This window comes from Mobula hypostoma, chromosome 27 (genome assembly GCF_963921235.1).
Source record: "Mobula hypostoma chromosome 27, sMobHyp1.1, whole genome shotgun sequence".
NCBI lineage: Eukaryota > Metazoa > Chordata > Chondrichthyes > Myliobatiformes > Myliobatidae > Mobula > Mobula hypostoma.
Window position 1 is genome coordinate 5,521,595 of NC_086123.1, and position 27,909 is coordinate 5,549,503.

General features: G+C 40.1%; 1 protein-coding gene across 2 annotated transcripts in view; it reads right to left on the reverse strand.

Moving 5' to 3' along the window:
- sppl3 (signal peptide peptidase 3) overlaps positions 1-27,909 on the reverse strand; it is a 186,850-nt gene that overhangs the window by 104,244 nt on the left and 54,697 nt on the right. For both annotated transcript variants that reach the window (XM_063034391.1, XM_063034392.1), the window contains exon 2: positions 14,351-14,428. In XM_063034391.1, coding sequence (XP_062890461.1) covers positions 14,351-14,428 — 78 coding nt within the window. The remainder of the gene's footprint in view (positions 1-14,350; positions 14,429-27,909) is intronic.

Here is a 27,909-nt window from a genome sequence, read left to right on the forward strand (position 1 = left end):
ACGAAACTGGTACCAAATTCGTAATGACTGCTTAATCATAGGATATAAATTTAGATTAGCAATTTTGGTCAGTTGTACAGGTAAAGAAGCTCCTAATAATGAGGTTAAGTGAAACTCTTTCACAGCTTTCAATTCCAAATCAGCCCAAGGTGGTCGTTCATTTTTATCAGCCCAATATAACCAAGAACACACACAATGTATATTAACAGTCCAATAATACATTCTTAAATTAGGCAGGGCAAGACCTCTACCCTTTTTTAATTTTTGTAAATGATATTTTCCAATTCTTGGTCTTTTATTATTCCAAACAAAAGATGAAATAATAGAATCAACTGAATCAAAAAACCTCTTAGTTTAAAAAAAAAGGGATATTTTGAAATACATATAAAATTTTGGTAAAATCATCATTTTAACTGCATGAATTCGGCTGGCTTAAGAAAGTGTAAGTGGATTCCATCAAGTGGATAACAAAATCTATGTTGTACCTGGTATGCAATAGATGTCCCACATTAAGAACCAACACCTGGGTATCTCCCACTCCATAAAACTAGAGTGGATATAAGTCTTCATCGATCATCCTTTTAGATCAACCTGTATTCTCACAGTGGCTTATCTTTTCTTTGTTTAGCTTCTAGCTATTATAAACTTGAAATATTTACAGCTTTGAGATTCAGTACCTCTGTCACTAAAATATAATCATGTATCATGAGGGGAAAGGGGAATAAAATCCTTCAGACATAATTTAAAGAAAATAAAAGTTCAGCGTGTGCTTTTCTAAACAAAAATTCACTTGGTCTAATAAACTATTCTATAATAAGTTTCTTCCTTTTTTCCCAAACATGAATTTACTAGGTTTGCATGCACAGACGTGAACCGTTGTGAGAATTCTGCCTGATGGTCATTGGGTTGAAAACAATGGACAACAATTTTTGTCGACAAAGTGTTGCTTCCTCAATTTTTTTTTTGTTTATGATCAACCACTTGAAGCTGAACACATACAATTTCAGAATACCTGTATCATGCAGGAGTTTGGAGAAACAAGAAATTAACTCTTACTAAATATAATGCATTTATCTGAATAATGGTGCTGGTGCTTTCCAATAGTTCAACTATGCTAAAAATGCTTTGTTCATGGTTTTCATTGGCACTCAATATTAATCAGTCAGCACTGACAAATTCCAGTTGTCCTGATATCATTTCTCCATGAACTGCAATGTCCTGGTGAAACCTTTCACCGTGCTTGTCACTGACAGCAGTAAGATTTGCAGTGAAGAAGTCTAAATGGGAATGCAAAAAATGAATCTTTAGTGATTTGTTGCACTTCATGGTTTTATCAACCAGCTAACACCTAGTTTGGTGCTCTGTAGTTGCCAAGAATTTTTTCAACAGCATCCTTGAATGTCTTCCATGTGATTTTCTCCAGTCCCATTAGAAGTTTTTCAAATTGCCTACCATTAATGACCTATTTGATTTGTGGATCAACAAAAATGTCTTCCTTAATCTTGGCATCAGTTATTCTGGGAAAATATCTGTCTCAAATATTGAAATCCTTCATGGAAATTTATAGCCTTTCAAAAACCTGTCCTGCCATGCAGCATCCACCCTGACTAAACATGCCTAGGCATACCTGGACAAGATAGAAAACTTTTCAGCTTACATCGTGGCAACATTTTACCTCACTTGAAATAACAAATATAGGTGATTTCAAATAAATGGTATGTGATAAGGAAATTTCATGGCGATTTTCATGATCAGCAGATCAAAATCCATAAGATAAACCCAAATGTATTCAGGAAGCAAAATTTCTGCTGTCTAGTGTTATTTCTGTAAATGACAATCTTTCACACACACACACACACACACACACGCAAAATGCTGGAGGAACTCAGTGGGCCGGGCAGGATCTACGGAAAACAGTAAACAGTCGATGTTGTGGGCTGAGATCTTTTTCATAGATGCTGCCTGGCCCGCTGAGTTCCTCCAGCATTTTTTGTGTGTTGCTTGGATTTCCAGCATCTGCAGATTGTCTCTTGTTTGATCTTTGCTGGCAGCAGCTACCCGTAATTTCACAGCAGATAGGTTCATTTAGCAGCACAGCAGCGAGCATATATAAAGGAAGTTTCACACCTATTAAAATTTCCAACCCTACAACCTACCACCGTTAGTCAGACACCAGCCATTTATAAATCCCTCTTTGTTGACAATGTGTCCTCAACTACCCAGGCTCTCTGCTCTCACATTCTTTAGTCACACCTTTGTTTAAGTCATGTCTCCTAATATCTCCTTCAATAGTTCAGATTCTATTTGGCTAATTACTAACAAATTTACTGGGGGTTTAAAGTTCCTGCATGTTATAAGCACTATATAAACCTGAGTTGGTACTGATCCCTGAAATACCTTTGTGGTGAATGTTGTACAAAGAATGAAGAGCCACTCAGGGAATGATGATCTTACTAATGGTTAATTGATTTTTAGATCTAATCTCCAGGCAGCACAAAACAATGCGGAATAAAACACACTGCCAGCTCAGCAGAATCAGTACACATTTCAGTTAAAACCTCAATAATAACACTTAGAAAACAAGTGAACCAGAATCAGATTTATTACCTCCAACATATGTCATGAAATTTGTTGTTTTACAACAGCAATACGGGACAAGACAAAATTGCTGCAAGTTACAACATTAATGCAAGAAACGAATAATAAGATGATGTTCACGGACCAAGATGGTTCTAAAATATTGAGTGTTGGTCTTCAGGCTCCAGTACCTCATCTCTGTGTGTAGTAGCGAGAAGGCGGTGCAGCCTGAATGGTGAGGGTCTTTAGTTATGGATTACCTTCTGGAGGCACCCCCTCTTGAAGACTACTCAGAAGCAATGCATATTTTATTACAAAGCTGAGTTTATAAGTAGTTCCTGGGAATTAGTCACAAAGTGGATACAATGACCAAACATAAGAAAGTCTGCAGATGCTGGAAACCCAAAGTAATACACAAAATACAGAGACCTCAGCCTGCACCCCGCCTTCTGCAGCTGGATCCTGGACTTCCTATCGGATCATCGACAGGTGGCAAGGATGGACTCTCTCACCTCTGCCTCTCAACATAGGTGCCCCCCAGGGTTGTGTCCCGAACCCCCACCTCTACTCCCTTTACACCCACAATTGTGCTGCCACATACAGCTGCAATTTGCAGATGACATGACATTGATTGGTTTCTAGCTGTGATGAGACAGCCTACAGGGAAGAGGTTAACACTCTGACACAGTGGTGCCAAGATAACAACCTCTCCCTCAATGTTTAAAACAAAAAAAACCTGATCATGGATTACAAGAGGAAAGGAGACAAGCTCAGCCCGATCAACATCAATGGGACTGCAGCTGAGAGGGTGAGCAGTTTCAAGTTCCTCAGTATACACATCACTAAAGATGTCAGCTGGACTGCAGTCACACAGCTAGTATGTAAAAACTCACAACTACTTTCCTTCCACCTCAGGTGACTGAAGTTGTTCAGCATAAGCCTCCAAATCCTCTAGATCTTCTACAGGGCACCACCGAGAGAATCCAGACTGGCTGTATCATGGCCTGGTATGGGAACTGCAGCAACCTTGATTGCTGGGCACTGCAGAGAGTGGTACGAATAGCCCAGCACATCTGTGGATGTGAACTTCCCTCCACTGAGGCCATTTATAGCAGCAGATGCATAAAGAAGGCCTGGAAGATCATCGGGGACAACATTCACCCCAACCGTTAACTGTTTCAGCTGCTTCTGCCTGGCAAACGGTACCGCAGCATTAAAACTAGGTTACGGGACAGCTTCTTTCTACAAGCCATTAGACTTTTGAATTCACATGTCTGTACAGAGCGACGGAGTCATAACACAAAGATTTTTACTCCCTTACATTGTGGGACAGATGATTTTAATAGATTCAAATTCAAAAAGTGCTGGAGGAACTCATTAGGTCAGGCAGCATATATGGAAAAGAGTCTTGGCCTTCAGGGTCCTGGCCCGAAACATCAACTGTTTAACTCTTTTCCATAGATTCTGCCTGGCCTGCTGAATTCCTCCAGCATTTTGTGTGTGTTATGTTGGATACAATGATCCTTTCTACATATAAAGCAATGCAATTCAGGGTGCATGCAAACACCTAATGAGCTACTTAGATATCAGTTGATGCAGTGGCTTGCAAAATCAGAAACTAACTGCCCAGGCGAACTGCAAGTTTTCGTGGAGAGTCACATGGCAAAAAAAATAGATTTTATGACAGAAAGTATAAAACATTACCATGAGTGATCACCATGACTTGGGGAAAAAATTGATAAAAGGAAACAAAATAAATTCAGGAAGAATGGCAATCTACTTTCCGTTGATCCAGACTGATAAGCTACTGCGACATTTTAGTGCCCTTCTGAAGGAGTGTTGCAGAGATGTTAAAATGACTACATTTTATATCAGTTATTAAATGAAGGTCTTCTAAGCAGCCATCACAAATAAGTTCTTAAATTACTCAATAAAAAAAATCTTGGATTTTTCCCCAACAATTATCCTGCTCTTTTTGTTATTGAGTTCTTTATTTAATAACGGTAGTAAAATGTAAGTATATAAAATAGTAAATTCATTATTGTTTTCACCCATATATTTGCTCTCTAAATAAAAAATAAGTTTAGTATGGGGCAGTGTATTCTTACAATAAAATTTAGGGAGTTCATTTTACATTATATACTTATCCTGCACAGAGCAAGTAAAAATGTATTGCTTATATCCTTGAGCAACACGCACAAAATGCAGGAGGAACAGGAAGTCAGACAGCATTTATGGAGTGTAATAAACAGTCGATACTTTGGGCAGAGACCCTTCAATAGGACTGGAAATGAAGGGGGCAGAGGCTAGAATAAGACAGTGGGGTGAGGGGAAAGGTGGTTGGGTGGGGAGGGGGTAATGAAGTAAGAAATTGGGAGGTGATGGGCTGAAGAATCTAATGAGACAGTGGAACATGGGAGAAAGGGAAGGAGGCGGGATACCAGAGGGAGGAAATGGGCAGGTGAGAAAAGGGGCAAGAGGGTAATCAGAATGTGGAATGGGAAAAAAGAGGGGGCAGGGGAGCAATTACCAGAAGTTAAAGAAATCGATGTTCATGGCATCAGAGTGCAGGCTACCCAGATGGAATATGGGGTGTTGCTTTTCCAACCAGAGAGTGGGCTCAATGGAGCAACAGACCAGAATGGGAAAGGGAAGTTGAAATGAAATGGTTGGCCACCAGGAAATCCTGCCTTTTGTACCGGATGGAGCGAAGGTGTTCACCAACGTAGAGGAGGCTGCAGCGGGAGTAGCTGATACCAGATGACCCCAACAGACTCTCAGGTGAACTATTGCCTCATCTGGAAGGTCTGTTTGGGACCCTGAATTGTGGTGAGGGAGAATGTGTTGGGGCAGGTGCAGCACTTGTCTCGCATACAGGAATAAATGTCAGGAGGGAAATCAGCAGGGAAGAATGAGTGGACAAGGGAGTCACGTAGAGATTGATCCCTATAGAAAAGCACAGAGCGGATGGGGGGAGTGCATAAGGAAAGATGTGCTTAGTGGTAGGATCCTGTTGTAGATGGCACAAGTTACAGAGAATAACGTGCTGGATACAAAGGCTCATGGAGACTAGCACTAGGTGAACTTCATCCCTATAATGGCAGTGGGAGGATGGACTAAGGGCAGATGTGCATGAAATGGATGAGATAGAGGTGAGGGCAGCATCAATGGTAGTGGATGGTAAACTCCTTTCTTTGAAGGAGGTCAATACAAGATGTTCTCATTCTGAGAACAGATGTGGCAGAGACAAAGGAACTAAGAAAAGGGAACAGCATTTTTACTAAAGATAGGGTGGGAAAAAGTATAGTCAATGCAGTAAGAGCCAGCCGGTTTGTAAAAGATATCAGTATAGTTCTGTCTCCAGAGAAGGAACAAGTAAATCTGAGTGCAAGACGGAAGTTAAAGGCAAAGTTGGTGAAACTGACAAGCTTAGCATGGGTGGCAGAAGCAGCACCAGTGCAGTCATCAATGTAGCACTGAAAGAGTTGGGAAGTGTAGGTGCGGAACGCAAACTTTCCACATAGCAGATGAAAAGGCAGGCATAGCTGCGACCCATGGAGGTGCTCATGGCTACACCTTGGGTTTAGAGAAAATGGGAGGCATCAAGAGAGAAACTGTTGAAGGTGAGAAGCAGTTCCACCAGACAGAGGGTGGTAGAGGAGGGGTAGAGGTTTGCATCTAGAAAGTAGTGGAGACATTTGTGACCTTCCTGATGGGGGATAAAAGTGTATAGGGCCTGGGGTAGGGATAGATATTACACCCTTTGATACACTGTCCAACTTGCTAACCTTCTCCAGCATTTTGTATGTGTTTCTCCAAGATTTCCAGCAGCTGCTGGATCTCATGTTTATGATTTACTTATATTTTGTATGCATTGTATGGTATTCCATACAGGAGGTGAAAATAAAGTGAGAGTCTTCAAGCAAAACATAACCATTAGTTCAATAGATTGTTATGGGATTGGCAGTGTGGGAATAACGAGGAGGAGAAAGAGTGGGAGTAATTGGATCCAAGTCATACCTTGCTATAATTTATGTCTTAAACTACAAAGATAAAATTTATAAACCACAAGGAAGTGGCACAAATCATATGTCAGCATGTAATACAATCTAATAACCTATGTGAAGAGTAAAGGATCCTTCGATTTCACTATTGCTGTAAACGTCACACAGAAAATATATTTTCCTACTTGTAAATGATGCAGTATCTATTTTCCAATCCCCTTTCAGTCTGAGATTTGTTCCCTCTCCCTCCCCCACAAATTGTCATTTTCACCCCATCCCCCTCCCCATTCCACCCATCTCATACCCACACATTTCACCAACTCGATCTCCTCCCCAATCCAACTCAATCTGTCCTTCACCTCTAATAACTTCGAAGACTCATTTTAGTAAACACAGTATTATATATACTTACTGTGATTGATTTACTATATTTTTCTATATTATCATGTAATGCATTGTACTGTTATATACATATATACACACATATATATTAAATGGCTAAATTAAAAATAGTGCAAAAACTGAAATAATAAAGAGTGAGGTAGTATTCAAGGGTTCAATATCCATTTTGGAATTGGATGGCAGAAGGGAAGAAACTGTTCCTGAATCACTGAGTATGTGCCTTCAGGCTTCTGTACCTCCTTCCTGATGGAAACAATGAGAAGAGGACATCACTTCCAGATTACCAGATTAATGATTAATACTTTCTAAGGAATTAAAATGAAAAACCTCTTTCAGCTTTTCACTGTAGTGCAGTTTCTGTACCAAACCAGTGAAAAGCCCATCAGCTATCAAGGACATAATGTATATTCAGAAAGGTGCTAGAAAAGGGCCAGGTATATCATGAAGGATCCCATCCACTTTGCTCATGGACTGTTTGTCCCACTCCCATCAGGGAAGAGGCTACGTAGCATCCACACCACGAAGGAAACCACTGCTCTCTTTAAAAAACAAAATGCTGCATGCCAACTTTGCAAAAGACCACTTGGTACTCCACAAGGCTTATGGGAAATGTTCTGTGGACAGATGCGACAAAAGTTAAACTTTCTGGCAGAAATGCACACTGTTATATTTGGACGAAAAAGGCAGTGCACACCAACACCAAAATCTCAACCCAACTGTGAAGCATGGTGAAAGCAGCATCATGGTTTGGGACTGCTTTGCTGCCTCAGGACATGGACATCTTGCAATCGCTGAGGGAAAAATGAATTCAAAATTGTATCAAGACATTTTAGAGGAGAATGTCAGGGTAGCGGTCCGTCACCTGTAGCTTCATAGAAGTTGGATGACACAACAACAACAATTATCCAAAACACAAGAGTAAATCACAACAGAATGGTTTAAAAAGAAGAAAATTTGCGGTTTGGAATTGCCAAGTCAAAATCCAGACCTTAGCCCAACTGAGATGATGTGGCATGACCTGAAGAGGGCTGTTCAAACAAGGTACCCCAATATTGATGAACTAAACAGTGTTATCTGGAAGATTGGTCTAAAATTCCTCCTCACTGTTGTGCAAGTCTGATCAGCAGGTACAATTAACGTTGGGTGCAGATTATTGCTGCTTTTTGATTCTACCAGTTATTTATGTTACGTACCCCGTAACTGGGTTGCCAAACCAGCAGAAATGGATCACTCAGTTGGAGTCTGGAGTACTAGAACTAAGAAAGTTTTATTAAAGAAACAAGCAACACAGTAATCGAAAGGATAATAAATGCAACAGTTCAACAATGATAACCACACATGTGCACAGAATTAAGATAACAGCATCAATCAAGCTCTATCGTTGTCTAGGGGTAAATGACCAAATTTCAAAATGACTCAAAGTTCAGTCCAGTTCAGTTCGCAGTAATCGTTGCCATGGCGATGGACAACGTGGGGGAAGAGAGAGATAGAACAGGAACAACTGATCATTCAGAACACTGCTTCACTCACAGACCGGCGAGATGGCTCACAAGCAACTTTTGGGCGGGTCCTTGGTGATGTCACCTGAGGTCACTGACTGTGACCCCTCCTCCAGATGCGGTCGATCCTCTGCAGTGAACCCGGCACCCAGGCAAGGGCGGACACACACCGGGTTCCCGCTGATCGTACCTTTCCACCCTGGTCGTTGTCTGATACTTCTCACCCACTCGTGAGAGGCGCACCGCTTCCAGGGTCTCGTTACCTCGGGTGGCGTGTGTCTCAGTCTTAGCGAACCTGTCCCTTTTTATCCCCCTGCTGGGGTATCGCCTGTCCATCACTTCAAACAGTTCAGGGTTCAAAGGGGGAGCCGCTCCAGACAGCTCTCTCTCTCCCACGTCCCTTCATTACACATCTCCAGACGCTGCTCCATTGTTCTTTATCTCTCCTTCCCCTGAGGGTAGGTGGCAGACCAACTGCTGATGCCACTGATGCTAGCCCAGGCCAGCAAACATCTTAATTTTATGTGTATTCTCGTCACATTAAATACAAGAGTTCACATACTTTTCCCAGCCTGGACTGTGAATGATTAAACAATGTGCTCAATAAATACTTGAAAAGTACAATTGTAACAAGCAGACAATACAATTCATAAAATAAAGAATCCAAAGACAAAGCTTGTGGAGAGTACAATAGGGAAAATTCAAGAGAGTTTTGAAACATATTATCGAGAGCTGTACTCCCAACCCCGGGCCCCCAATGAGCCCTATATAGACAGTGTATTGAATTTTTTAGATCTACCTAAACTTACAGATTTACAAAATGAAAGTTTATTAGAACCAGTAACTGTCAAAGAACTGAACGTGGCCATCTCTACGTTAAAGGCTGGAAAGTCCCTGGGTTCTGATGGGTTTACCTCAGAGTGGTACAAGTCCCTGAAGACACAGTTAACCCCATTACTACTTAACACCTTTAATTGGATCTTGCAGAGAGGAGAAACTCCACCTTCCTGGAGAGAAGTGATTATTTCAGTTATTCCTAAAGAGGGTAAAGATAAACTAGAATGTGGCAATTATCGGCCAATTAGTGTTCTTAATTTAGATTACAAACTATTTACATCTATATTAGCGTGCAGATTGGAAAAGCTTTTACCTGGCCTAATCCACTTAGACCAGACTGGATTTATTCAACAAAGACAAACACAGGACAACATAAGGAGAACTCTGCACATATTAGAACAGGTTAATAAGAACGAGACAGAGACAATGGTAGTAGGATTGGACGCTGAGAAAGCTTTTGATTCGGTTAGTTGGGCATTCCTATACAGAGTGTTAGGAAGATTCGGCTTTCAAGAATAGTTTATTAAAGTAATTCAGACTCTATATGACAGCCCTACAGCCCGAATTAAGATAAATGGGGACCTCTCTGACTCCTTCATCTTAGAGAGAGGCACTAGACAGGGATGCCCAATTTCTCCTCTCCTTTTTGCGCTATATATTGAACCGCTTGCCCAACTAATAAGACAGAGCGAAATCGTAAAAGGTATCAAGGCGGCAGGGATTGAACAGAAAGTGGCGTTATTCGCAGATGATGTTTTAGTCTATCTGAGTGAACCAGAAAAATCATTTATAGGATTGTTTACACTGTTGGATGACTTTGGGAAAATATCAGGTTATAAAATAAATGTAAAGAAAACGCAGGTTATGTCCCTAAATTATACACCATCCAAAAAAATTGCAGGATACACACGATCTTAAGTGGGAAGCTAAATCATTAAAATATTTAGGAATAACCCTGCCAAAGGATTTTTCAACACTGTCACAGGTAAATTATGGGCCATTAATCTCAGAGATAAAAGCAGATATGCATAGATGGAATCTTATCCCCTTTTTAAGTTTAAATTCAAGGATAAATACTACAAAAATGAATATTCTTCCTCGGTTATTGTATCTTTTGTGTACTTTAATCAATTCAGGGAATGGGACAAATGGATTTCCCGCTTCATTTGGCAAGGAAAGAAACCTAGAATTCGATATAACACCTTACAGTTAGGGAAGGAAGGAGGAGGTATGGTTCTTCCTTGCCTGAGAAATTATTTTTATGCCTCACAGATAACCACTCTGTTATATTGGTGTAATAGGGAATATAAGGCTAGATGGAAGGAAATAGAATTTGGATTAGTTGACAGTTTTCATCTTCAGGCCTCAATAGCTGACAAAGGATTGATGGCCCAGTTGGAAAAATTTAAAAAACGGTTGGATAAATCTTACATTAAAAGTATGGCAGAAGGTAGTTAATTCATGTGGAATTAATAACATGTTAAAACTCTTTAGATGGTGTGCATATGATACCGAATTCCTTCCCAACAGAGGAGATAAAAGATTTGAGCTATGGATAAAGAAAGGTCTTACAACCTACCTCTCATTTATAGATAAAAAAGTATTACAAAGTTTCCAAATCCTGCAGGACAAACATGGCCTAGAACATAATGACTTTTTTTTTTAGGTACCTTCAAGTACGAAACTATGTTAACCAGAGTTGTAGATATACAGACCTATCAACAGTAGAATTAGAATTTTTCAAGATTCTGAATTCGGCTTGCAGTTCAATACCTAGTAAATTAGTTTCTCGATTATATAATGCACTCTCCCATGCTAAAAATGTAAATATACTATATATTAAAGAGAAGTGGGAGAAAGAAGCGGGGTTGGTACTTTCAGAGGAGGCTTGGGGGAAAATCTGCAGCTTTCAATGGTCCTCGACTAATTCTTTGACTTGGAGAGAACATTGTTGGAAAAACATTATAAGATACTTCAAGTCCCCATATCAGGAAAAATATAAAGATACAAATGTGATGTGTTGGAGAAGGTGCGGCTCCAAGGAGGCAAATCATTTTCATATTTTCTGGGATTGCCCTAAATTAAGTCTATTTTGGGAAGGTATTCATAGAACATTAGTTAAGGTACTTAGGTCCCAGATACCTCTGAACTTTGAGACGCTCTATTTGGGGCATGCATTGTTTCTTGAACAGAAGGAAGATATAAAGTTGCTGCAGGCCCTCTTAGCGGCAAGTAAGAAATCAATCACTAGAAAATGGCTAAATCCAATACCACCTACATTAGAAGATTGGTACGAAATTATCTTGGAAATATTTAAAATGGAAAAGTTGACTTACTCCCTGAGAACTCAAAAAGAAACATTTTATCAAATCTGGAATAAATGGATTGAATATATAACCCCAATGCGAGCAGACTTTAGATGACTCTCCTAATCATTTATACTGCTCTTCTCATCAACATAGTAATATTGCTAACGTAAGCACCCCTAGTCTAAATGTCTGTTTTTTTTGTTTTCTTTGGAAAATAGAGAACTAACACAAGTAAAGGGAAAGATTTGGGAAAGGGATAAAAAAATGAAAAAATTAAGTAAATAAGTACATAGGGATTGGATAATTATGTCTGCGGGCAGGAGCAAGCATGAACAAATTAGGATATAAACACCTATAGTGGTTGGTACACAGGCTTATATACAACATTTTGGACCAGTGGAAATGGTCCAGAAGGGTTATATGGAAACTATTATTACCATTTTTCTTACCAACTAATTCCATTACTTAGCCTAGTAGGTTAGATTTACCACAGTACATAATTATCTATTTAAGTGTTTATTTTCCTTTTATATCATCTCAATGTGTACTTAAGAATGTATAAATAATTGTAGTTTTATACATATAAAAAAATGGAAAAGGTTATATGTGTGAAAAAAGTACATGATATTTGTGAATTCCTTATCCAAATAAAAATAAAATTTAAAAAAAAGTACAATTGTTTGTGTGTTATTAGTTTTGGCATATTGTGTTTGTTTATTATTGTGACTGAGTTGAAGATCAGATCACATTTTAAGAGTAATTAATGCAAAATCCAGGCAATTTTTGTGGAAAATTTTACCTCTTCCACACATTTGTGACCCATTTAAAAGGGTAATGTACACTTTGTAATAATTGGTTTGGAATGAAAATATAACTAAAGCAAAGAATTTTGCAAGTTTCCATTATCAGGCCAAGACTAGTAACATTTACTATTACTAATTTTTAAAATATCTCTCTTCATTTCTGTGTGTTTAAAACATTTTAGATAACACTTTTTTTAGAAATACCATATTCCTTTAAAATATATCACAATTGGGTAATTCATTATAAATTCATAGACCACTAAATCCTATAATAGCTGTGTCTCCCAGCTTACTACGGGTACTTCCCAGGTTATGACAGTGTTCCATTCCTATGAGCTGTTCATAACTCAGGGCAAACTGAGTTCCCAGGTGGCGGAATATGCCCGCATTCTCGCAACAGTTGGCAAATCCATCCCAACAACTTCCCAAATGTTCAGCAGTACTAAAGTTAAATACACCTAATGACCTGTAGAGGTGGATGTTGATAGGTTCTTGATTAGTAAGGGGAAGGAAAGGTTATAGGGAGAAGGCAGGAGAATTGGGGTTGAGAGGGAAATGGATTAGCCATAAAGAAATGGCAGCACAGACTCAATGGGTCAAAAAGCCGAATTCTGCTCCTATGTCTTATATGGTCTTTCGGTCTAAATTGGGGAGGACCTGTGTTAGGAAATATCTAGGGAAGTGAGAGTGAATAGTTCTCTTGATAATCAGGGCTGCTGGAAGTCTTTTGCCCTCTTTCTATAGACAGAAATCCAATGCACCATTTATAATGTGTGAAAGGTAGCCCTTGGCAGCAATCTCTTAATTTCATTCCTGTTCTAGTGCTAACATTTGAATGGTAACTTAGTCAAACTTGTAATATGGAGAGGGGTTATGGGGAGGCATTATGCAAGCCACTGACAGAAAAAACCACTAGGTTTTGGGATTTTCTATTACCATGCTGCTGATGAGAACTAAAATAGAAGATGGGACTTGGTAGTTTAAATGGTTCGGCATGGACTAGATGGGCCAAAGGGCCTGTTTCTGTGCTATAATTCTCTATGACTCCAATTTACTTTGTCACCCAACAACACTTATTCCTAAATACACAAAGTAGTCATTTTATTATGGACAGGAGTAGAACCGGTTGTGGTCTTCCATCCACATCAAGGTTCGACATGTTATGTGTTTAGAGATGCTCTTCTACACACCACTGTTGTAATGACTGGTTACTGTCGTCTCCTTATCAACTTGAACTAGTCTGACCTCTCTCATTAACAAGGCATTTCCACCCACAGAATTGCCACTCACTGAACCTTTTTTTGTTTCTTACACCATTCTCTTTAAACACTAGAGATTGTTCTGCATGAAAATCCCAGGAGGTCAGAAGTTTCTGAGAAACTCAAACTTACCATCATTCCATGGTCAAAGTCACTTAGATCACATTTCTTTCCTATTCTGATGTTTGGTCTGAACAACAACTGAATCTCTTGGCCAAGTCTGCATGCATTTATGCACTGAGTGGCTGCCAAATGATTGGCTTATTAGATATTTGCATTTACAAGGTGTACAAGTGTACCTAATAAAGTGGTCACTGAGTGCATCTTTGGTGCATGGAAGAAAATGGAAGCATCCAGGGGAAATACATGTAACTACAGGGAGAGTATGTAGACTCTACACCAATAGCACAGATGGAGAGGATTGAACCTGTGTCACTGGAGCTATGAAGCACTACCACTACCTGCTGTACCACTGCACAGATGTAGGGGTGTGTAGCTATCCGGAAATTATAATCTTCTCCCAATCACCTCAATGTGGGTACATGAACAGTCTCATTATTGTTTGTATAAATCCCATCTCTTTAGAATGCAAATACGAATGTATGAACAATATGACTGCATTAACCACAAATCATACATTGTTCCAAAACAAACACTTACCTGAAACTTCCATAGACAATCAGTAGAATAGAGATGAGGAAGGTAGAGACTTGACTCGAGTCCACGAGGGAATAAGCCCTAAAGAAGAAAATAAAATTCAGATTACTATGTTTGGAAAAAAATACAAGCACTACATCATTGTATCATCCTACCTTTGGAATATTTTAACTTTATTTCTTCATTGCAGGGTTGAAATAATAGTGGAAGTACTTTTATCAAAAACACTGCAGTGGTTCAAGAAGCTCTCTACCACTTTAAGGGCAATTAGGGATGTACAATAAAAATGCAATTCTTGCCAGCAAATCTCTCGCCTCATAAATGAACTATTCTAAAATATTGACTTCAGTAACTTAAGTGAACATCCTTGGTAGCTCACTGATCTGTTCTATTGGCCAGCTAAGCCATACTCGCCAGAGGTTCAAGGCCTGGCAAGTACTGTTTCTGCAAAGTTACCTGACTGCAGTAGTAACTGTATTCCCTGGAGCAAAAAGGCACAAACATCATTTTATCAGTTCTGATCACTTTATTATAAATGCAGCTGTGAATGAACAGCAAGACTATATCATTGTCCAGCTTTTGCAACCCCAGACTGAAACATGAATAATTGCTATACTTGTCAGTCTTTAAGTCAAAAGCTTGGAAGTTCAAGCCCAGTCAATAGGCTCAGCACATATTTCGGATTTGCAGGTGCTCTTTAAACCAACAAACCGTTTCCTCTCTGAGGTGAATTCAAAGAATACTGAAAGATCAGTGTCCTGGGCAGCACAATTTCATCAACCACAATGATTAGTGATTTATTGCACTGACACTTGCACTGCTCAAGTTAACTATCACATTTCCCTACAATTTGAAGCCACTACATTCAAAAAATACCTGACTACAAAGCAGTCTTTCAAACATAATTTGTTAAAAGAGAAAGACAATACTAATCTTTTCTCAGATCATCCTCCAATACAGGCATTCACGTGCATGTGTAATAACGCTGGCTATCCTTCCAAAACAAAAGCATTCCTGCTTAGATCTTGAGGGGTAAATGTGGTGTAGAGATTTTGCATTACCACAATGTGTCAAAAATAAATGGATAATCTCAAAAACATTAACTAGATATGACATGGGTTAATTGGGATCCAGACCAGAGTTTGAATCTATGGACATGGACTTGGTGGCCAAAGGCCCTGTGTCCCCCTGTATGTGTTCATAACAGCTGTGTTATTTAATTTACAATAAATAACAATGACTATAATAACAACATTCTTGCCATTTTTACTTAATATGACCTGGGAAAGTGGTTCTCCCAAATTGCCTGTTGAAAAGACTTAGAAAGGTCCTCAATTTAGTTAAGGATGTTTCTGACTTATTTCTCTTGTAACAATTCTAATTACTTGTATATCACCAAGCTCATAATATGCAGCATTCAAAGCCCTTTGCATGCCTAAACAAAATTATAAACCTCCTTAAGCAACAAGACCAGGAGCCATTTGGCCTGTTGAGTCTGCTCTGCCATTTCATCATAGCTGATCCATTTTTCCTCTCAGCTCCAAACTTCTGCCTTCTCCCCTATGCCTTCATGCACTGACCAATCCAGAATCCATCAACCTCTGCCCTAAATATACATACAGACTTGGCCTCCACAGCTGCCTGTGGCAACAAATTCCACAGATTCACCATTCTCTGGCTAAATTCTGAGGCTGTGCTCTCTGGTCTTTAGACTCTCCCACCATAGAAAAGATCCTCTCCATGTTCACTCGATAAAGGCCTTTTGTCATTTGATAGGTCTCAATGAGATCACCCCTCATTCTTCTGAATTCCAGTGAATACAGGCCCAGAGCCATCAAACACTCATCATATGAAAAGCCATTCAAACTTGTAATCATTTTTGTGAACCTTCTTTGAACTCTCTCCACTGTCAGTACATCCTTTCTAAGATAGGGGCCCAAACCCACTCACAATACTCCATGTGAGGCCTCACCAGTACTTCACAAAGTCTCAACATAACATACTTGCTTTTATATTCTAGTCCTCTTGAAATGAATGTGAACATTGCATTTGCCTTCCTCATCACAGACTCAACCTGCAAATTAACCTTTAAGGAATCCTACACAAGGGCTCTCAAGTCCCTTTGTGCCTCAGTTTTTTTGTATTTTCTCTCATTTAGAAAAAAGTCAACCCCTTCATTTCTTCCGAAGTACGTGACCATACACTTCCTGACACTATATTCCACCTGCCACTTCTTTGCCCATTCTTCCTCTGTAGCCTCTCTACTTCCTTAAAACTGCCTGCCTTGCACCAAACTCTGTATTGTTGTATTGTATGCAAACTTTGCAAAGCCATCAATTTCATCATCCAAGTCATTGACATATAATGTAAAATTAATTGGTCCCAACACAGGCCCTAGTGGAACACCATTAGTCACTGGCAGCCAACCAGAAAAGGCTCCCTTTATTCCCACTCTGCCCTCTGCCAATCAGCCACTGCTTTATCCATGCTGGAATCTTTCCTGTAAGTTCATGGGCTTGCAGCTTGTGAAGCAGCTTCACCTGTGGCACCTTGTCAAAGGCCTTCCGAAAATCAAGTAAACACATCAACCTATCCTCCACTATCAATCCTGCTTGTTATTTCTTCAATGAATTCCAATAGATTTGGCAGGCAAGATTTTTCCTTGAGGAAACCATACCAATTATGGTCTATTTTATCATATGCCTCCAAATAGCCTGAAATCTACTTGGCGGGAGGAGAAGATGGTGGCGCGACGCAGCGCGCGCAGCTCTCTGGTGAAATGATATCGTATTTGTAAGTAGGACGCCATGCACAATTCTGATTTGATGGAGGCAGATGTGAGAAGCACAGAGGAACATCTGGAGAAATTTCTGAAATGCCCGGTTCGCTGCCACTGCTACTGTGTGATCCAGAATCTCCGGAGGGTAGGCCCCAAAATCCCCGGCTTTGCCTGCTGCTGGCAACCGAAGCTGGGGTCAAAGCGTTCAGCAGAGATGGTGCTCGGTACTCGGTGTCGGAGGGCTGATCGGAGCTTGAAGTTTTTGGACGACTCAGAGTCGGACTGTGGTCGGATATGGCAGGGAGAGTTTTCTTCCTTCTCCTGTTTGCGTGAGATGTGGGACTTTCGAGAGACTTTGAACTTTTTTTTACTGTGCCCATGGCCTGTTCTACATCAAGTTATGGTATTGTTGCACTATTGTAACTATATGTTACAATTATGTGGTTTTTGTTAGTTTTTCTGTCTTGGTCAGTCCTGTGTTTCTGTGATATCACACCGGAGGAATATTGTATCACTTCTTAATGCATGCATTACTAAATGACAATAAAAGAGGACTGCCTGTCCTCATAATCTATATAAGAAAAATCTTTTTAAAAAATCACATACTTAACAATCAACTCCAATGTCTTCACAATCACTGAGGTCAAAGTGGCCTATATTCTCTGCCTCTCTCTCTTTTTGAAGAGTGGAGTGAAGCGTGGAATGGTTCCTCTGGAACCATTCCAAAAACTAGTGATTCTTGAAAGATCATTACTAATGCCTCCACAATCTCTTCAGCCACCTCCTTCAGAATGCTGGGGTGTACACTATCTGGTTCAGGTGACTTATCTAATTTCAGGCCTTTCAGTTTCCCAAGAACCTTCTCCCCAGTAATAGTAACTTCATACACTACATGACCCCTGAAACTTCCACCATATTTGTACTGCCCTCCAGTGAAGACTGATGCAAAATACTTGCTGAGCTCATCTGCCATTTCCTTGTCCCCAATTACTACCTCTCCATCATTTTCTAGTGGTCGATATCCACTTTCACCTCTCTTTTACACTTTATGTATCTTAAGAAACTTTTAGTATCCTATATGGTATTATTGGCTAGCTTACTTTTGTATTCCATCCTTACCTTCTTAATGACTTTTTTGGTTGTTGGTTTTTAAAAGCTTCCCAATCCTGTAACTTCCCACTAATTTTTGCTCTATTATATGCCCTCTCTTTGGCTTTTATATTGGCACTGACTTCTCGTTAGCCACGGTTGTGTCATATTGCCTTTAGAATACTTCTTCCTCTTTGGGAAGTCTACTCATATATTCTGTGCTTTCTGAACTGTTTCCAGAAATTCCAGCCATTGCTGCTCTGCCATCATCCCTGCCAGTATTCTTTTCCAATCATTTCTGGCCAACTCCTCTCTCAGGACACTGTAATTCCCTTTACTCCACTGTAATACTGATACATCTCACTTTAGCTTCTCCTTCTCAAATTTCAGGGTGAATTTGATCACATTATGATCATTACCCCAAAGGGTTCTTTTATCTTAAACTCTCTAATCTATTTGGTTCATTGCACAATACTTAATCCAGAATAGCTGATCCCCAAGTGGGCTCAATCATGAGCTGCTTTAAAAAGCTATTCTATAGGTGTTCTAGAAACTCCCAGACTTGGAATCCAGCACCAACCTGATTTCCCCAATCTACCAGCATATTGAAATCCCCCATTACTATTGTAACGTTGCTCTTAAGGCATGCATTCTCTATCTCCCGTTGTAATTTGTAGACCACGTCCTTACTACTGGTTGGGGGTCTGTATACAATTCCCAACAGGGTCTTTTTACCCTTGCAACTCCTCATCTCTATCGATAATGATTCAACACCTTTCGACCCCTTCAGTGGCTTGCAAAAGTTTGGGCACCCCTGGTCAAAATTTCTGTTACCGTGAATAGCTAAGCGAGTAAAAGATGATCTGATTTCCAAAAGGCACAAAGTTAAAGATGACACATTTCTTTACTATTTTAAGCAAGATTACTTTTTTATTTCCATCTTTTACAGTTTCAAAATAACAAAAAAAGAAAAGGGCCCGAAGCAAAAGTCTGGGCAACCTGCATGGTCAGTACTTAGTAACACCCCCTTTGGCGAGTATCACAGCTTGTAAGCACTTTCTGTAGCCAGCTAAGAGTCTTTCAATTCTTGTTTGGGGGATTTTCACCCATTCTTCCTTGCAAAAGGCTTCTAGTTCTGTGAGATTCTTGGGCTGTCTTGCATGCACTGCTCTCTTGAGGTCTATCCACAGATATTCTTTTTTTTTGGCGTGTGCCTGCGTGTCTGTATGTGTATGTCTGCGTGTCCGTATGTGCGTCCATGATGATGTCTTTTTCATGGCTTTTACAAGGCGCGGAGCGAGAGATACTCTGTGTGGCGCTCCACTCCTCACAGACATTTTTGCAGTATTTTCCCTTTATTTTACGAGGTCAAGTTGCGAACTTGACACTCAACCCGTCACGGATGGAAAACGTACTCAGGTGCGGACCCGAGTAGTTTTGAACCCGGGAACTTCCTCTCCTGGGTCCGGCACCGATGTCGTTGCGCCACCAGCCGGCCCCTATCCATAGATTTTCAATGATGTTTAGGTCGCGGGACTGTGAGGGCCACGGGAAAACCTTCAGCTTGCCCCTCTTGAGGTAGTCCATTGTGGATTTTGAGGTGTGTTTAGGATCATTATCCTGTTGTAGAAGCCATCCTCTTTTCACCTTCAGCTTTTTTTTCTACAGATGATATGATGTTTGCTTCTAGAATTTGCTGGTATTTAATTTAATTCATTCTTCCTTCTACCAGTGAAATGTTCCCCATGCCGCTGGCTGCAACACAAGCCCAAAGCATGATCGATCCACCCCCGTGCCTAACAGTTAGAGAGGTGTTCTTTTCATGAAATTCTGCACCCTCTTTTCTCCAAACATACCTTTGCTCATTGTGGCCAAAGTTCTATTTTAACTTCATCAGTCCACAGGACTTGTTTCCAAAATGCATCAAGCTTGTTTAGATCTTCCTTTGCAAACTTCTGACGCTGAATTTTGTGGTGAGAACGCAGGAAAGATTTTCTTCTGATGACTCTTCCATGAAGGTCACATTTGTGCAAGTGTCGCTGCACAGTAGAACATGCACCACCACTCCAGAGTCTGCTAAATCTTCCTGAAGGTCTTTTGCAGTCAAACGGGGGTTTTGATTTGCCTTTCTAGCAATCCTATGAGCAGTTCTCTCAGAAAGTTTTCTTGGTCTTCCAGACCTCAACTTGACCGCCACCGTTCCTGTTAACTGCCATTTCTTAATTACATTATAAACTGAGGAAATGCCTATCTGAAAACACTTTGCTATCTTCTTATAGTCTTCCCCTGCTTTGTGGGCATCATTTATTCTAATTTTAAGAGTGCTAGGCAGCTGCTTCGAGGAGCCTATGGCTGCTGATTGTTGAGTCAAGGTTTGAGGAGTCAGGGTATTTATAAAGCTTTGAAATTTGCATCACCTGGCCTTTCCTAACGATGATTGTGAACAAGTCATAGCCCCAACAAGCTAATTAAGGTCTGAGACCTTGGTAAAAGTTATCTGAGAGCTCAAATTTCTTGGGGTGCCTAAACTTCTGCATGGTGCTCCTTTCCTTTTTTCAATCTAAAATTGTACAAAACAAAAATAATACACTAATCTTGCTTAAAATGTTGAAAAGAATGTTTGATCTTTAACTTCATGACTTTTGGAGAACAGTTCATCTTCTACTCACTTAACTATTCACAGTACCAGAAATTTTGACTGGGGTACCCAAACTTTTGCATGTCACTGTATGTCACCACTTACTAATGATTTGATTTCATTTTTTACCAACACAGCAATACCACCACTCCTGCCTTCCTGCCTGTCCTTTTGATACAATGTGTATCCTTGGACATTAATCTCCCAGCCATAATTTTCTTTCAGCCATGATTCAGTGATGCGTACAACAAACATGACAATCTGTAACTGTGCTACAAGTTCATCTACCTTATTCCATATACTGCGCCCATTCAAATGTAAACACCTTCAGTCTTGTATTCACTCTTTTTGATTTTGTCCACCTTTTACGTTGCAACTCATCCTATTGACTGCAGTTTTGCCCTATCATCAGCCTTTCATTACTAGGAATTTTATGACACATTCCCTCTGTTTGTAAACCATTTACTTCATCTTCAGCACTATCATTGTTCCCATCCCCCTGCTAAATCAGTTTAAACCGACCCGAACAACTCTAAAGCCAACCTGCCCACAAGGATACTGGACCCCCTCAGGATCAGGGGTAACCCATCCCTTCTGTACAGGTTATAGCTTCCCCCAGAAGAGATCCCAATGATCCATAAACCCAAACCCCTGTCCCAGTTCCTCAGACATGCATTCTTCTGCCAAATCAATTCTATTCTAAGCTTCACTGGCACGTGGCACAGGCAGCAATCCAGAGATTACTACCCTGGAAGTCCCATTTCTCAGCTTTCTACCTTGCTCCCTAAAATCTCTCTCCAAGACCTCCCCACCTTGTCTACCCATGTCATTGGTGCCAATATGCACCAAGAATTCCAGCTGCTCACCTTTGCCCTTGAGAATGCCATGGACCAGATGTGAGAAACCCTATACTGGTACCAGGAAGGCAACATACCACCTGGATGTCTCTATCACGCCCATAGAACCTATCTGTTCCTCTAAGGGATCTCCCGTTAAAAACTGCAGTCCTCTTTACCTCCCTGCTCTTCTAAGCAACAGCACCAGACTCAGTGCCAGAGAGCTGGTCACTGTGCCTTCCCTCTGGTAGGTCATCCCTTTCAATAGTATCTAAAGTTATTATTGAGGGGAACGGCCACAGGTGTATTCTGCACTGGCTATGCACTTCCCCACTTTCTCCTGACAGTCACCCAATTATCTGTCTCCTGCAATCTAGGAGTGAATACTCCCTGTAGTTCCTGTCTATCACCTACTCATTCTCCCGTTTGAGCTGAATGTCATCTAGCTGCAACTCCAGTTCATTGCACCTAATGCAGATGTTTATCTGGGAGACTAACGTAAGCCTGATGAGCCAAAGCCACTCTAAAGATCGGCACACCCAACAGAATGGCTGCTCCGCTTGAACATGAATTCTTATTTGCCCTTTCTAATGAATACTGATTGGTCACTCCTCTTTTTATGCAGCCCTGGTGTGGATTGTCCAACTCAGAGAAAACTAGCGCGAAACTCTGCTTGTAAATCTTGAATGTGGACCTGACTGAGAAGTAGCTCTTTCTATGCACTGCCTCTTGCTGATTGATTGCTCCTCAACTCAGAGGAACTGCCACAAAACTCTTGCCTTTGAAATCTCGACTGCCCTCCTAATTAAAAGATAGCCCTTTTTCCACAGCCCTGGTGTGGATTGTCCTATGTGGGGATGTTGTTACTTTGCAAAGGAGTTGTGAACAAATACTTCTGCTCAATGTCTTTTTAATATGGCCACATTTTAAATTATTATAATATCTGAAATAAATCTCATAACTCAAGCCTCATGGAGCAGTACAGACTGAACAATATTTTCAAAGTAAATTATCAAAGTACCATATACAGTTGCAAGAAAATGTTTGTGAACTCTATGCAAATATCTGGATTGTGTATTAATTACTCTTAGAATGTGGTCTAATCTTCATCTAAGTCACAATAACAAACACAATCTGCCTAAACTAATAACACACAAACAACTGTACTTCTCGTCAGTACTGAGTACATCATTTAAACAGTCACAACCTTGGTTCAATAAAGTATGAGAACCTCTGGGGTAATGTCTTCTACAAAAGCTATTTGGAGTCAGGTGCTCCAATCAATGAAATGAGATTGGAGATGTGGGTTGTAAAGGTGCCCTGCTCTATATAAAAAAGACACACAAAGTCAGATTACTGACAGAGTCTGCTCTTCTCAAGGAAGATCTGTTTATGTGCACCATGTCTCGATCAAAGCAACTTTCAGAGGATCTTAGAGGAAGAATTGTAGAGATGCATGAAGCTAGAAAAGGCTACAAAAGCATTTCTAAAGACCCGAGTGTTCATCAGTCCACGGTAAGAGAAATTGTCTACAAACTGAGGAAATTCAGTCCTGTTGCTGCTCTCCCTAGGATTGGGCATCCTACACAGATCACATCAAGAGCACAACATGTAACGCTGAAGGAGGTGAAAAAGAACCCAAGGGTAACAGCAAAAAGCCTGCAGAAAACTGCAAAACTTGCTAAAGTCTCTGTAAGGAACATACTAAACAAGGATGGTGCTCATAGAAGGACACCAAGGAAACCACTGCTCTCCAAAAAAAATATTGCTGCATGTCAAGTTTGCAAAAGACCACCTGGATATTCCACGATTATGGGACAATGTTCTGTGGACAGATGAGACAAAAGTTGAACTTTTTGGCAGAAATGCACACCTCTATGTTTGGGGGGAAAAAAGGCATCATGGTTTGGGACTGCTCTGCTGCCTCAGAGCCTAGACAGCTTGTAATCATTAAGGGAACAATGAATTTCAAATTGTATCAAGTCATTTTTATAGGAGAATATCACAGTAGCAGTCCATCACCTGAAGCTTAATAGAAGTTAGATGGTGCACCAAGACAATGATTCGAAACACAAGAGTAAATCAACAACAGAATGGTTTAGAAATAAAGTAAATTCATGTTTGGTAATGGCCAAGTCGTCAGAGTCCAGACCTTAACCCAATTGAGATGCTGCGGCATGACCTGAAGAGAGCTGTTCATGCAGGGTATCCCAGAAATACTGATGAACTGTCACAGTTGTGCAAGTTTAGTCAAGCAGCTACAGGAAATATTTGGTGGAGGTTACTGCTGTTAAAGGAGGTTCTACCAGTTCTTAATTACAAGGATTCACATACCTCTTCCAGACTGTGAATGATTAAAAAATGTGTTCAATAAAGATATGAAAACTACAATTGTTTGTGTGTTATTAGTTTGAGCATATTGTGTTTGTCTATTATTGTGACTTAGATGAAGATCAGGCCACACTTTATGAGTAATTAATGCAGAAAACCAGGTAATTGCAAAGGGCTCACAAACTTTCTTGTAACTGTACAACCCTGAGATTCATTTTCTTGTAGGCATACTCAATAAATAACAGAATCAATGAAAGACCGCACCAACTCGGGTGTTCAACCAGTATGCAAAAGACAACAAATTAGAAATACAAAAAGAAATAATAGTAAAAAGAAATCAATAAATATTGAGTCCTTGAAAGCAAGGTTGTGGGAACATTTCAGCGATGGGCTAGTGAAGTTTAAAGTGATGGTTATTATTAGCATTTTTCAGCCAATCACAGCTGGACTAGTGCTGCTTATAATAACTTGAAAATGAAAGACAGGCAATTGTAAGTATGGATTTAAAATTCATTCTTTATTCTTCACTGTTCCCCATAATTGAGCGTGAATGATGTTGTATATGAATTGGTCCGTACTTGGAATAATAGTACAGCCTGACTGCCTCCTCAGGCACAATATAATTGTACTTCTAAGATGATGACTTCACAATTCATTAATGCTAACTTCAGGTCTTTTTACTGCGTAAAAATTCAAGCCACTGCCAAGGACAGTACTCAACTACAAGAGACCAACTGAGAACAAAATTCTGCTGAGCCCCAATGACCTGCGTGTGAACTAGAGCCCTCCACAACTCTCCCATCCATTACTTTATCCACAACTCTTCTAAGTGCTGAAATTGAACATTGGAGACATGTAGTTCATTGTACACAGAATGAAGTCTGTACTTGTCTCAGACATACCTCTGAATCAGCTTATCTGAAGCAATACTGACTAAAGGCGTAAACCTGATGTAATTTTTTTGGGAACAAAATTTATTCTCAGAATAGTGATGTTGTTTGATAAATAAAATCTTTACATGCTCCAAATTCTGAATTAATTCACACAACATACATTAAAATACACAAATATCTTGAAAACATTCCTATTGCAGAATTGTTTAATGCATCTAATCATTTTTGATCCAACCAAGCTAACAGAAGCTGTAATATTCTTACACATCACACAGAACAATAGATTAGTGCAGGCAAAATATCAGAATGAACAAGAGTTTGTTCAGTGTTCCTCTGTCAACCTACAAGCTGGTTAATCTGATGAAAAACACCATTAAAAATAGCAGTCCGAGGAGCTTCTTAATCCTTAATTGCTTTAGCGCTAAACAGATTTTAAGGAACAGCTTTCCATAAAAATAATTTCAATATTTATTCCTTCTGAAAGTCAAACACTGGTACCCTGAACAAAAAGAAACTTAATTATTTTTGGCAATAAGACAGTAAAAGAGCATTTAGAGAAAAAGTATCAGTTTGGTACTAATGGAATAGGGTGGCTCAAACTGCAAACAGCTCCAATACAAGGCACTAAACTGAATGCAAAATTATTCATTTACTGGTCACAGTATTTCCTTTGTTTGCTTCTCCCAATCTTTCTGGGCCCCACATAATACACAGAGAACAGTAGTTAACTGACCTGAACTAATATAACTAGCTTGCTGCAGAAACATACTTATGGAGACAGAAACCACAGGGTTCCTTCCTGAGAGTGGTTTGTAAACAGAACCCTTCGCAAGTTGGAAATGAACAAAAACTGCGTGGGGAGAGAATTACAGAAAAAGTTGCGGCGGGGAGTAAGCAAGGGTTGGAAGAGTGGCTGCCAGCCGCAGGCCTCACTGATTCAGCACGCGAGTCTGTTCAGTGCTCACAGCTCTGCTCAACTAAACCTTGCTCCCAATTGTTGTAGATCAGGGGCATAGGTGGGAAGATAAATGTCCTGCTTCCAACCACCCGGCAGATGCCTGTACCCCCATAGATCCAGCAAATCCATTCCACCAGTCTCCAAATAAATGTGGCGTTGATTTATTTGTTCTTCCACCATTTCCCCAAATGGAAGCTATTTTACTCCACATCTCAGATTTTTGGATAGTTATTAGTGAGTACTATAAAGGCAATTTTCTGTAACCTGGACAGCAGTAATGTAGGGTCACCTGTACACTCAGACCCTGCTTAACACTGAGGATGCCTTCCTCTGAGGTGGAGCACTATGTAAGTCAGTGCTATGCAGGGTCACTATAACATTATATAAATAGAAGTGTGTGCCTGATTTAAAAAAATTCAAACCTGAGATATCTGATATTTTATGTATACACAGTAACTTGTGGAGTAACAAACACACAAATAGGCCTAACCCGTACATCAGTGGAGCAGCAGCAGCTGAGGGAAGCAGGTGGTAGCTACATCTTTGGGAGTGGGGGGTGGAACCAGGCTCTGGGTCCTCCTCTGCAACACTCACAACATGCTGAAGGAACTTAGCAGGTCGGGCAGCATCTGTGGAAACGATCAGTCAACGCGTCGGGCCGGAACCCTTCGTCAGGACTGAAGAGGGAAGGGGCAGAGGCCCTATAAACAAGGTGGGGGGGAGGGTGGGTCCTCCTCTAACTTTGGCTTTTTCTTCAAGTTGGTGTTAAAATTTGACTGCCTTTTCTTAAGTTTCCCTTCATGAAGCAGTTCTTGGTTGCAGGAAATCATGTTGAGAACACCTCTCTTTGCCTTATTGCTTCGCTCCCAGTCAGAGTCAATATCGATGAACTGGTCCATGATTTGTGTGATCGTGGTGATGCTAGAGCTGCCGAATTTTGTGGTGCAGTTTCTTGCTGGAGTTTCCTCTTCTCCATTCGTGTCCTCAGATTCACCCAGGATGTGTTGCTCTGCCAAATCTCGAATCTCTTCGTTATTAAGGATCTTACTGTCTGCACTATCCACTTCACCACAGATACATATGCTATGGAGGTTACTACATTGTTTAAGTTTATCAAACTAAGCTCTGCTGGCTGTGAATGTTACCAATGTATCTTCTTCTTGAATATGACTGAAGATGCTTCTTGCCTTTTCCATTATTATCAGCTGGCTTAGAGACATGCTTCATTGTGTTTGGTCATCCACCTACACATTTAGTCTATTTTCCATTTTTTCAAGCAAATAGCTCCTGAATGAATCACTTTGATAACTTTGAGGTAGTTGTTGCAGAAGCTTTCATCTTGTCTGCATTTTTAAAAAAATAATTGTTCTAATCATCGATGTAGCCAATTTCAGAGGCACCAACATCAACCTGATGGAAGTTGCAGGCAGTTTTCCAGACATTATAGATGAAAAAAATGGAATATATTGGCGAGGGATCAAGACCGTTTACAAATGCAGGGGAGGCAGAGTGTGAACTAATACGTGATTAGCTGTGAGTGGTCCAGAGCCTATGTAAAGCACTCTCATTAGCTGTCTGAATGTTTACTGAAATGGCAGAAGTGCTTGAGAAGTTTTAAGTGTTGTCTAGAATGAATTTCTGTCATTTAAAAAAAATTTCAATAAAGAATTGAGTAACCACGTTGTAATGAATCAGCACTATGCGGGGTAACATTATGCAGGGTCTGAGTGTATAATGTTTCGGCATTTGAAATAATTCAGCAAACTGAAAACTACAGATTGTATCATGATCAAGGCAACTGTGCAGCTAATAATCCTGCCACTTCAACTCAGTCAAGTATTTCATTAGTTATACTGAAGTTAAATAAAGAAAACAATTTTGAGCTCTGTAACGTGGTAACAACTGATCACACTGGGAATGACACAAGGCAGATAGAAAGATTACACAAGAGTTGGCCAGTAACAAGAAGCAAAAAACCGCAGACTAAAAGTTATATAAGGTCTGACAGCATCTGTAGGGTACAACAGAGTTAATATTT